Source organism: Orycteropus afer, unplaced genomic scaffold (genome assembly GCF_000298275.1).
Source record: "Orycteropus afer afer isolate SDZICR_OR568_19922 unplaced genomic scaffold, OryAfe1.0 scaffold00118, whole genome shotgun sequence".
NCBI lineage: Eukaryota > Metazoa > Chordata > Mammalia > Tubulidentata > Orycteropodidae > Orycteropus > Orycteropus afer.
The window spans coordinates 8,078,063-8,091,473 of NW_006921705.1; the positions used below are offsets into that span (position 1 = coordinate 8,078,063).

Consider the following 13,411-nt stretch of genomic DNA (forward strand, 5'->3'; position numbering starts at 1 on the left):
TATCTAAATTGAGACAGATCATGGATCTAAATATGAAAGTGTTAAATTTGTCTTCTTGAGTGAATAGGACGTGCTCTGAAGTCATGAAGAAGCAATTTAAAACAGTAGAGCTTTAAGGGCCAGAAAAAAAAAAAAAAAAGAGTTTTAATGTCATGAAAGTACATAGGAAATCATAAGAAAAAGAAAGATCAGTTTGGGTGGAGATTTTTAAGAATAGAGCAGATGTTTGTAACCAGGGAACCATGTAAATTTGTATATATTTATGAATGTACATTTCTAAAATTTGTCTTTTTAACATTATTTATAGCACTTGAGACAGTGTCCAACACGTAACGTTGTTGTTGTTATGTGCCATCAAGTCAGACCCGACTCAAGCAACCCCTCTTTGGGTTTCCGAGGCATTATCACTACAGAAGTAGATTGCCCAACCTTCCTTCTGAGGAGTGGCTGGTGCATAATAGATACCCAGTAAATATATGATTGGTGAATGAGTGAGGTATTGAGCAATTGGTCAATTTACTCATTATCAAAATAATAATTATTATTTAATAATTATTTATGACTTACTTACATTATATACATGCAATATATGTTATCTTATTTAGTTTTCATAAACCATCTGAGAGGTAGGCATTATTATCCTGATTTTTCTAATGAAGAAAATTAAGTGAATTCGTACAGGCAGTAGGTGGCAATGTAAGAATTTGAACTGACTAAATTTGACCTCAAAGCCCATGCTTTTAGACCTATGCTACTCTGCCTCTTGTCCAGAAAAAAAGGTAAAGAAAACTTCACATGACATTCAGAACAACATCCACATGGAACAGGTTGTGGTACCCCCTGGATCTGGTTAAGGTTCTTCAGCAAAGCCAACACACACAAAAAGCATTGATAATACTATCTTATATTTCCTTGTATAGCTCTTTAAATTTTCCAAAACCTTTACTCTTTCATTATCTCCTTTCATCTCCATTCATGGATTCATTCCTTCATTTACCCATTCTTTCATTCACCAAACACCACAGGCATTGGACACTGCAGATCCATAGGCAAATCTGAAATAATTCATAATCTAGAAAGGAAAGCAGACAGTTTATATTTAAATCACGAAAATGCTAGTACAGAGGAACACACCAAGCTTTCTGGGAAATTCAGAGAAGTTCTTACCCTAGAGGTAACACCTGAAACGAAGCTTGAAGACTGAGTAAAGGATACCAAGGCACAAAAGGAAATAAGGACTTTCATGTGACAAACTATGAGGCAGTTGAACAGCTAGTGCTATAATTATACAGCATATTATAAACTCAGGCCCAGTGAATAAGTGATTTGCCTAAAAATCACACAACATATGGCTTTATAGGTGTAACCATTCCTCCTGCACTTGACCTCTTCTCTTACTATACAACCTGATTCAAAGACAGTTTCCAAATGAGATTAGTGTTTCCATTTGTCCTAACATTAATTCTTAAACATTAATTGCATCAATGATATTTGTTAAGGTCTGTTCAAAATATCTTGGGGTCAAGATGGTTTCCATGAATCAATTTGTACAACTCTTAAATTACATCTTTCTTCCAGCAACTTACAAACAGTTGTCTTTTATGGTTACAAAAATTCCATATAATTGGTGTCAGAAAAGAAGATAGTAATACTCATATATATACATACATACATATATACACTAAGGAACTCTGGTGCTGTAGTGGTTAAAGCATTTGGCTGCTCACCAAAATGGTGGTTCAAACCCACCAGCTGCTCTGTGGAAGATGAGGCAATCTGTTTCTGTAAAGATTCACAGCCTTAGAAGCCCATTATCAAATCAAACCAAACTCACTGCTGTGGAGTCAATTCCAACTCATAACGACCCCTCCTTGGGTTTCCGAGGAGGTATCTCTGCAGAAGTAGATTGCCCAATCTTCCTTCCAAGGAGTGGTTGGTGGGTTTCAACCACCAACCTTTTGGTTAGCAGTCAAATGCCTTAGGCACTACACCACCAGAGCTCCCTCTGATGTGGGAGGTGGAAGATCTATTATTTGTGGTCAGCTAGAGAGGGCCATAAAGAAAAGGGAAAGGGCTGGCCCAGAATCTAGGAAGCATAACACAGACTTACACAGAGTGTTCCTAACCCATCAAAATATGACAATCTATCCAGTAAGAGTGCCTAAAACCAAAAACCAAAACAAACTCACTACTGTGGAGTTGTTTCCGACTCACAGCGACCTCTCCTTGGGCTTCCAAGGCAGTATCTCTATGGAAGTAGATTGCTCAGTGTTCCTTCCAAGGAGTGACTGGTGGATTTGAACTGCCAGCCTTCTGATTAGCAGTCAAATGCCTCAGGCACTATGACACATGTCGGAACTGACTCAATGACAGTGAGTTTGGTATATACACACTAACTCCAAATCTTTTTCAAACACAATTAAAGGCTCAAGGAGTACATCCTGCATTGTTGTTGTTGTGTGTTGTTATGTGCCATCGAGTCGGACCCGACTCATAGTGACCCATCCTTGGGTTGCGGAGGCAGTATCACTACGGAAGTAGATTGCCCAACCTTTCTTCCGACATCCTGCATTAGCTTGCTTAAATATATGCACACAATGATGTGAAGAAACATGTTTAGTCTACTCTGCACCTCCAGTGAAGTAAATACAAAAAAAAAATTTAAGATAGTCAGCAAAACCCTTCCCTTCTAGGTCAGTTCTTAAGAGAATGCATTACTCTTATTTCCTTTTAAAACACTGAGCCAGAGTTGAATAAATGTAGAGCATGAGTTTATAAAAAATATCTAAATGCATGTGTTATTTGAAATATCCTGATATTTACCTACTTTATTCCAATGATAGAACTCCAGAAGGTTGTATTATGGAATTTTATATGAAAGGTGTGATTTTATAGCTTGCTATTTCATTCCTTACAAAATAATTATATCTTCACTATTTCAGCTAAGGAGTTAAATATTAATAAGCAATAATGATTATGCCTCTTTATCTGAACCACATACAAAATTATTTGCACCATATCTTTGGCTTAACAATTTTATATGTTTAAGCTATCAAGAGTCTTTTTTAATGTTTCTTAAATCATTTTTAACCATCAATACTCCTTTGGCTAATATTTGTGATTGTTAAAAGTTAATGGTGCGTGAGAACATGGAACTATGTGAAAGTGAATACAATATTTAGTTTTTAGGTTTGTCCTTTTAAAATTAAATGATGTCCAAATATAAAGACTTTACTGAAATTTTATCAGGGGTGACTAATCCTGCCATTGTCAATGTTTTGCATATAAGAAATAAATGTAGCATGAATCAAAATACTAAACACCCAGAGAAGCATAATCCTAACCCTTCTGAGGAGACTGTAAGTACAATATTTGCTGAGCAAAATTAATATCTGAATTATTAGATTTCTTTAAACTAACAGTTACATTTTTTTAAAGGCTAAGGTATTTGTTGCACATTCATCTTCCTAAGCATGTCTATTTGTCTTAAGGTGTATTCTTCTAAGATTTTTTTTACCTTTATTTTTTATATATACAGAAAAATCTTAATTACTGGAGAACACATATATTTTTTAAAAAAATATTTTGTAACAACTACCTAATGTGAAAGCTGATGGTGTAGTCTCTCTATTTCTCCTTTTTAAGAAGCAATAAGCCAAACTTCTAGCATCATGTGAATTGGTGGTATTGATGTATTGATTGCACAATTTCATCCCATCCAAATCAACTGTAGTTGAATTAAGTTCAGTATATGCTACTGTGAAACTTCATATTCTAATCTGTTTCTTCTAATTATAATCCTTCAAAACAAAAGTTTGGACCAAATTATATAAATCTGTCTGGTGATATCCCAAGTAGTTCCTTACAGAAGCTGGCCTAGGATCATCCTAAGGAAGCATACAGTACAAAATAATACAGGCTTTAGAATCAGACTGTTGTGTTTCAAGTATGGACTCTGCTGCTTTCTGCATGCATCATCGGGCAGATGCTTAGCTTCTCTAAGCCTTGGCTTGCTTATCTGTAAAATGAGGAATATAATACCACCTTCTTCATAGAGTTGCTATGAGAAGGCAATAATAGTGATAATATGTGTATTTATTAAGTTTTTGGCATGTACCTGCCATGTTATTAAGAACTTCACTTTCATTATTTTAATGACTACTCATAACAACTCCTGGACATGCACTATTAGTGCATGAGGAAAGCATCATAGGGAGAGTAACTCACTTGCACACATGATGCAGTGATCATAGTTCCCAGCACAGTGACCTTTCTGTAACTTTTGGTCACTGCTATTCGCTAGAACTTGGTATCAGACACCATGAGAACAGTTTTTCCTCCCTTAAACATCTTTGAGCCCATGTCTATGACTGGGTGACTGGGATGTCCTAGAACTTAAGTCATAGGTTAAATGTCCTCATTTTACCCTGGAAAATTACTTATAATGGTGACAATAGAAGGAACAAAAATACAGCTTTGTGAAATCTCTATCAAACTTTCTTGATAAAACACTATTAAGTACTAATAGTTGGTCTTTAAGTACTAACGTGTCCCTTCTTAAAAATGTATCATTGTGAAGACACGATTTAGTTAAAAAACTATTTGTAAGAAACACCATTAAATTTAATTATTTGCCAAGAAAATGGTCAAAGTGTTAAATCAAGAATCAGATTTGAGAGTTTTAGTCTGACATCCTCTCAGTCAGGAACTATATATATTAACTGTTCTATGTGAATTATGACAGTTATGCAGCCTTGTAAGCATATTTTCAGAAGTCATCATTTTTCAAAGAATCCCATTTGAATTTGCCAATGCAAATTTTAGTTCTTCATTATACATAGTTTAACCCTTTCAACATGTCAACCTCAAATACTCCTCCTAGGATATAGTAAATTCTCAATAAATATTTATTGAACAGTTTATTTCTGGCATACTAAGAATAAATTTATTTGAAAACATCTTCCCCATGACATCCGTTCAAATATTTGAGGGTAAATCCTGCTTAAGGCTTGAGAAACGAGTGAAAATTGGCATCCCAAGATCAGAAAGGTTGACTCCTGTCAAAATAATAATTCATAAAAAGTTTATAAATTGAAACATCAATCCAAATATAAAAATTGAAAGGTGAGCTAGTTCAAGTCTAATGAGTTTGAGTGCACATCAAATTCCTGGCTGTTGGCCAAGAGAAAATGGTGACCATTTACCCAAGGACCACACATTGACAAGCAAGCCTGATGAATTTTAAGATGAAAAATCCAGTTTAAACCATTTAGCTTTTATGAATGATGGAACCCAATAGGCTCATCAATGAGGCTACTTTCAATCTAAAGATAATTCATTTATTTTATAATAAGCACATTTTTTCACTGATCACTTGGCCTATAACACAATATATCATTTTATGAGTAGCCAAAAATTTGCCAAAACAATTATGTGAGAGACTGATCATTGAAACAATAGAACTAATTCAGTCTGCTTGGAATTATCATTAAATTCTCTAAGAAGTGAATTGTTACTTCTCACCTGGAAAATATGAATGGGTTGAACTAGAAAATCCCTGGGGTCTTTTTCAATTAATGATATGTTTTTTCCTTTTTATTGCTAAACCCTTGGGGAAAAGATATTATACCATCCATGGGTTTACATACTTATAAATATCAAGTCTGCCTAAGTAATTTGAACTAGATAATATCTAAGCAAAAAAGCAAAAGAACAATAATCTTCCTGAAATCATATTCACACATTACGCTGGTTACGGCAACATTTTGAGAAAGTGGTGGTGGTTTTTCAATCCACATAATTACCTCAAAAACTAAAAACCAAACTCACTGCCTTCAAGTCAGAACTGACTCATAGCAACCCCTCCTTTTTGGAGGTGATATCACTACGGTAGATTGCCCAACCTTCCTTCCCAGGAGTGGCTGGTGGGTTTGAACCACCAGCCTTCTGGTAAGCAGTCAAATGCCTTAAGCACTATGCCACTAGAGCTCCTTAATTCCCTCAAAGCAATAAATATTTACAGAGTGGTCATTATAAACAATATTAAAAATATTATAATAGGTTCCAATACACATTATTTGAGAGTAAATGTAGGGAAATAAAATGCCAGTTCCCCATCCTTCCTGTCCCACTTTTTTCCCTTCACTATGACTTGAAAATCTAGTGTGCAATGTTCTTAAACAAAGAAAATAGCATGAGAATAAGTATTAAAATGACTGTGCCAATGCCCACACATCCTACATTATTGTCCAACAAAATATAATCCAACACAAGCATTTCTCTACTTTGTGTGAAGGTAAATTGACACAAAATACAAGTATTATGAAAGTGCCTGGGTTAACCATGGGGCATGTTTTGTTTGTTTGTTTGTTTGTTTGTTTTAGGTGATGGTGGTGAAAGTTTACAGAGCAAATTCATCTTCCATACGACAACTCATGCATATTTTGTTTTATGACATTGATTGCAATCCCCATAATGTAACAGCTCTCTTTCCGCATCTTCCCTGTGGTTACCTTTCCCCTGGGTCCTTCTTTCCTGTGCATTCCTGCCCTCGGAGCTATCTCCTTGTGCATATATTACATTCTGATCTCCCATGGTTGATTGTTCTAAGGAGTGTACCTAGCTGGTGTAAATTTTCATCTTATATGCCTCTCTATTGTTTGGCTAGGGCCATGGGAGTGAGTCCAATTCAAGGCCCAAAGGGTGACTAAGGGTCATAGTCTTAGGAGTTTTTCCAGTCTCTATCAGTCCAGTAAGCCTGGTATTTTCTATGATTTTGAGTTTTGTTCTGTGTTTTTCTCCCACTTTTTCCAGGATCTCCTGCATTGATCCCTTTTTGGTGGTTGAATGTGATAACTGGACACCCTCTAGTTTTTCTGGTCTCAGGGTCATATAGGCTGAGGTTTGCATAGTCCACTGATTCCTTGGACTAACTGTTTGCATGAGTCTTTGATATTCTTCATTCTTCTTTGCACTGGATGAAGAGAGACCAATTGTTACATGTCTTTATTATTATTATTATTAATGTTTTTGTTTTAGGCAGTTCCAAAATGTGGTTGCTTTTAACAGTGGCAAGTTTGATAAGTACACTTGGAACTACACATGGTTTCTTTGGAAAACTAACACCCGAAAGCCCTGAAGTGACTATGAATATTGTAAGTTATAGGAGGGGAGCTGCAAAACCAAGTGTTATGACCATACTTTAGAACTGTGGTGGGTTTAAGCTCAAACATAGCTAACTAAAAAATAATGAATAACATCTACCTACTAGATTCATTTTTAAAAGTCACCTAAAACTTAAAGCTTTGTATTTCCTTCATCAGAGTCAAATAATTTCCTACTGGGGATACCCAAGTGAAGAATATGAAGTTGTGACTGAAGATGGTTATATCCTTGGGATCAACAGAATTCCTTATGGAAAGAAAAATTCAAAGAATAGAGGTAGAAACGTCTTCCCTTCTCCTCTTTCTTCGTCTCTCCTTCCCTATCTGCCTTATTTTTACCTCCCTCCCTTCCTTCCTTTTTTCTCTTCCTTCTTTTCTCCTTTTATTTCTCCCTAATGATTTAATGAGTCAGAAAATAAAGATTAAGTTATAATTCCAGACCTCTGGAAGCACAACATGTAGTCTAAGATTCATAAATAAACAGAAGATTATTATACAATGTATTAAGTCCCATTTTAGAACTATACACAAGATATTAAACTGGGAACCCTAATGAGAGTACCTAACCCAACTTGGAAAAGTCAATGAAACCTTTCTCTCAGAGATAATACTGGAGCTCAGTCTTAGAGGATGAGAAAAATTTACCCAGGGTGTATGTTGCAGAGGGTAGAGAGGGAGACAATTTAGAGCTCATTTCCTAAACAGATAAAAGCATTTTTTGAAGGCCTCTGACTGCTAACCAGAAGGCTGGTGGTTCAAACCCACCAGCCACTCCCCGGAAGGGAGGTTGGGCAATCTACTTCTGTAGTGATATCGCCTTGGAAACCCAAGGAGGGGTCACTGTGAGTCAGCCCTGACTCTATGGCAGCAGATTTATACAAATTTACCCTTTTCTCATTATAGAAAAATTATAAGGTACTAAAAGAATAAAAAAGAAGAAGGAAAAGAAAACCCTCTATACTTTTACCCCTAGAGTATACTTAACATATTGGTGTATTTCCTTAGAATATAATTTTCTCAAAGCTTTAGATTACAGCCTAGACACTCCTATGTGGCAGTTCTACTCTGTCACATGGGGTCGACTCAATGGCACTTAACAACAATTGAGGTATAATTGGCATACAGTAAACTTTTTTTTTTTTTAATTGCATATTTAAAGTGGAAAATTTGGTCATTTTTGGCGTTGTTGTTGTGTGTCAAGTTGATTCTGACTCACACATAGCAACTCCGTCAGACAGAGTAGAACTGCCCATAGGTTTTCTAAGGGTGTAAATCTTTACAGAAGCAGACTGCTATATCTTCCTCCCACAGAGAAGCTTGTGGGTTCTATCTCCCACCCTTTATGTTAGCTTACCATAATCAAGTTAAGCTATTCAAAATTACTCACCTTAATCAGATGAACTTATTTAATGTCTAGTCATATGTAAGGTTCTTCTATCGTCATGTTTTTCTTAGAATAAAAGATATTTTATCCTCCTTGCTGCTCCTATTCTATCAGATATTTTTCTACATAGATGTTATGGAGTAGGTTTGTAATATTTTAAAATTTGCTTTCTTTAGGTCAGAGGCCTCTTGTGCTTTTGCAGCATGGTTTGCTCACATCAGCCACAAACTGGATTTCAAATCTGCCCAACAACAGCCTGGCCTTCCTTCTAGCAGATGCTGGTTATGATGTGTGGCTGGGGAATAGCAGAGGAAACATCTGGGCCAGGAGAAATTTATACTACTCACCAGACTCGGTTGAATTCTGGGCTTTCAGGTAAAGAAGACAACCCATTAAAAATAGGCACTTAAAAATATGTATTGGACTTTAATAATAGCTGGGTATTTTCTTGCCCACAATGACAAATTATACTCTAAAAACCAGAAGAAGAAAGTCATTTTTCTTTTAATTCCTTCTTGGGTTTTCTATGCCACCTCGACTCGACGGCACATAACAACAACAACAACAACAATTGGTGGCATAGTGCCTAAGGCATTTGACTGCTAACCAAAGTCTGGCGGTTCAAACCCATCAGCCACTCCTGGGAAGGAAGGTTGGGCAATCGACTTCCGTAGTGATACCACCTTGGAAACCCAAAGGGGGGTCGCCATGAGTCAGATTTGACTCAACTGCAGTAAAATTTTTTTGGTTATTCCGTGGGTAGCTTTTCCTTCAAACTTTTTGATCAGTGCTAACTACGAGGGGGTCACTGTATATGGTTTTCCAAATGGAATGAACAATATGGCTGAAGCAAGAAAATTCTGTGCCCACTTCAGATTCTCAAAGAATCACCTGTACACATTTGAGATGATGTTAAAACCTATTTGAAGAGTAGAGGATCAGCCACCTGAGTCATAATCCATAAGAGGGGGGAAGAATGAAATTTGTACATGCTGGAGAGATTATCAAAGGCTTCCTTTCTGTTTTCTTTCACTGGATCTCTTCCTTATTACTGAAAATTACAGTTGGAGGTGAAAGATGGGAGCAAGTTAGGCTGTTGATGCTCAGGCACAAGATTGTTTCCAGAGTTCTGGGAACTGAAAGGAAGCCTGTGTGTCTGGAGCATAATAAGGAAAGAAGGGGTGACTAAGGTAAGACTGGAGATGCAGGAAAGGACCAAATCAGGCCACACTGAGCGGGCCTCGAGAGAACCTTAGAACTCCTTCTAGGTACAATGAGAAGCTACTGGGAAGTTTTTAAACAGCGAAGTGACAGCTTTAATTTTCATTTTTAAAAGATCATTCTGGATGATTTGTGAGAAATGAAATAGAGAAAGAGTTCATATTAAATGGCACTGGAACATAGCATATAAATGATAATTAAATCTGATATACAGTTTCAGGGATAGAAAATCCCCCACATATAGATACTATCTTATATGGATTAGATTGCAGTTGTGTTGCTGGGCTTCAGGAATGATGTCATTGTGCATAAGAAGCCACCCCAAAAGGCATCTCATGGTCATTAATGTTTTATGAGTCAAAATGCTTAGAGAAACTAGCTTTCTATTCCTCAAAGGAAACTTTAGCTATCAATATGTCTGCATATTAGAAACTATAGCAAGGATATGTATTCAGTTTTATTTTGCCTCTATTATTATTATTGCAGTTTTGATGAAATGGCTAAATATGACCTTCCATCCACAATCAACTTTGTTGTAAAGAATACTGGACAGGAGAAGCTACATTATATTGGTCATTCCCAGGGGACCACCATTGGTATGTAAAGGCAGTCAAAACCAGGTAGTTTAGTCTGTTATAATAAGCATGCTAGTACCATGCTAAGTGCTTTCTATCCATTATATAATTTAGTCTCTACACAACTCAATAAAATAATGACAAAGCGGGGGATTGGGGGAGATGAATAATTTGTGCAAAGTAATAAATAGTAGGTAATGAATAACATAGCTCAGATGTATCATTATAAGCAATGTGGTGGGATTTTCCTGTGTAATTAAATTGTAAAGAATTTAACTTACTATTTGATCACATTCCAATGTAACATGCTACTGCTTGGAAAACAGTTAAAGACAGAACTAAATACATTTGTTGTCTGTAGATGTTTGAATTCTCTTGGCTAGTCATTTATCAGGCATTTACCATGTGCCAAATACTGTGTTAAAAGAAAACATCAACGACAAAAGCCAATAACAAGCTGTGTTTACAGCTTCTAAACTGGTTCCTTGTTCTCTTTCAGGTTTTATCGCCTTTTCTACCAATCCCAAACTGGCTAAAAGAATCAAAACCTTTCATGCACTAGCTCCAGTTGCCACTGTGAAGTATACCAAAAGCCTTTTAAACAAGCTTGCACTTATTCCAACATTCCTCTTCAAGGTATATAATTCTCTTTTATTAACTTAAATCTAAGATACACAATTGTCCATGGATTTCAAAGTGATGAGAACAAATCCAACAAAAAACCTAGTGGGCAATCGTTTGTTTGTATCCAAAAATAGAAATGCAAACTTTTATTTTATTTATTAGCATGTTTAAATCTCCACTGTAGCCTATAAGATCCCCATGTATGTCATTATTCTTGATTACCTTTTATGAGATAGCAAGGCCTGGGAGTATTTTTGCTCCTTCATAAATGTTTCAATTACCAAGCACCTTACTCAGAAACAGCAAAGCTGTGACTCTATTCCTGGAGGGGAGAAGGAAAACCAAAACCAAAATCCAAAAGTAGTTAAGCAAAGATATCTAAACCACCTGAGCCACATAAACTGGGAAGAAAATGGATAGGAAGATAAGGGAAGGGAATAGGAGAAAAGGTTTTATTCCATGAGCTTAATACCCCAACTAGACTGTAACACTTTGTATCTTCTACTTCTTCTCAGCAGCCAGTATGGTATGGAATGAAATAATAATCAATAGTGATATCTGCCCATTTCACAACATGGTTGTGGGAATTAAATGAGAGAAGTACTTGAATTCCTAAAACAACATGTAGAAATAAGAAAATATCATCACTCTAATCACTCCTGTACAAGTAGATTAGTTAAATTGAGTCTTCTGTGGGTTGATTGCTGCAAACCTCTAATGATGTGTTTATTTTTCAGATTATTTTTGGTAACAAAATATTCTACCCACACCACTTTTTTGATGAATTTCTTGCCACTGAAGTGTGTACCCGTGAGATGTTGAATCACATCTGCAGTAATGTGTTATTTATCATTTGTGGATTCGACTATAACAATTTGAACATGGTTTGTATTCATTGCAATGTCTACCCTGAATGTTTTGAGTGATATCTTTGAGTAGTTTTCTCACCATCACTTATAAATGATGTTTACTGAGAAATAGGAATAGCTTCAGAATCATGTCCATAACAGGCAGGTAAACCCAAGACAAATCACAAGTCATTGCTCCCAACTTTGTCGCTTCCAGCTCTCTTCCACCGTCCCAAATACTGCCAAACTCCCCGAGTTCAACAGCATGTAGAAACAAAACAGTGAAAAATAATTCATCACTCATTTATGACAACTGAAATAATTTGTGTGATATTTAAATTCTGTGAAGGAGGGTACTTAGCCATATATTTTGGCAAGCTTTCTGTGAGTTAAATGTCTAGGCAATGAATAAATGTTCTTATAAATATTTTTAGTGTTTATGGTTATTCCCATAAATTTTATAAAGCCTATTTCAGAGAAATCATTTATGTAAGACTTTATCCATACTCGTTATGCTATTTTATTTGCTTTGCATTGAGTTTGAGTTGTAGAACTTAATGTGACAAAACACACTATCGTAAAGTAATTAAGAATGTAGATTCAGATTAGGAACCTAAATTCAAACTCTACCTTTAGAACTGTCTAAATCTTCTCTGTCTTGGTTTCTTCATCCACAAAATGGACTATTGTGAAGATTAATGTGATAATATATGTAAGGTATAATACATAGTACAGAATATATACGACATGAAATACATGTTTTCCTACTGTTACTATTATACATAGACAACTCTCCTAACTCAAATTTGTTGATTTACTTATATAAAATTGAATACCTAAGAATATGAAGTTCATTGATAAGAAAACCTAATTCTACCTATAGGAAAGTACCCTATATTCACTGCAAAAACAAACAAACAAAACCTTCTGTTGCTGTTGAGTGGATTCTGACTCATAGTGATGCTAGAAGACAGAGTAGAACTACCCATAGGGTTTCTAAGGTGGTGCAGTGGTCAAAGCATTCAGTTGCTAATCGAAAGATCAGTGTTGGAACCCACCAGCTATGGTAGAGAAGAGGGAGAAGCTGAACATTTCAGCACAATGACCTAGATTAAAATCTCTTGCTCCACCCAGTTATGAGTTGTCTGATCATAGGCATTTCCCTAAACCTCTTAGAGCCTTGATTCTCATTTTGATAAGATGGAGATGGTAAGACTTCCCACTGAGTGGCTACAAATTAAAAGAATTAACACATGCAATTTATACTTTGCAAACTCTAAGGTGATGTGCAACAGTGTTACTGACACCCTTCCATAAGTGCTGTCCTTAAAGAGTTGATCAGAGCAACTTAAACCTGAGCTCTTTTTGACAAACTGACTTCTTGTTAGGTGCTGTTAAGTCTATTCACACACATAGGGACCCTGTGTACAACAGAACCAAACATTGCTGGGTCTTGCACCATCCTCACAATTGTTGCTTTGTTTGAGCCCTTTGTTGCAGCCACTGTGTCAATCCATCTTAAAGATTTTCCTCTTTTTCTCTGACCCTACTTTACCAAGCACGATGTCCTTCTCCAGGACTTGGTCCTTCCTGGTA

General features: G+C 36.1%; 1 protein-coding gene across 1 annotated transcript in view; it reads left to right on the plus strand.

Moving 5' to 3' along the window:
- The first annotated feature begins 7,049 nt into the window (after nt 1-7,049).
- Nucleotides 7,050-13,411, plus strand: part of LOC103199701 (gastric triacylglycerol lipase-like) — a 10,770-nt gene continuing 4,408 nt past the window's right edge. The window contains exons 1-6 of the mRNA XM_007944035.2: nt 7,050-7,154; nt 7,323-7,440; nt 8,724-8,922; nt 10,255-10,364; nt 10,843-10,979; nt 11,705-11,851. Coding sequence (XP_007942226.1) covers nt 7,050-7,154; nt 7,323-7,440; nt 8,724-8,922; nt 10,255-10,364; nt 10,843-10,979; nt 11,705-11,851 — 816 coding nt within the window. The remainder of the gene's footprint in view (nt 7,155-7,322; nt 7,441-8,723; nt 8,923-10,254; nt 10,365-10,842; nt 10,980-11,704; nt 11,852-13,411) is intronic.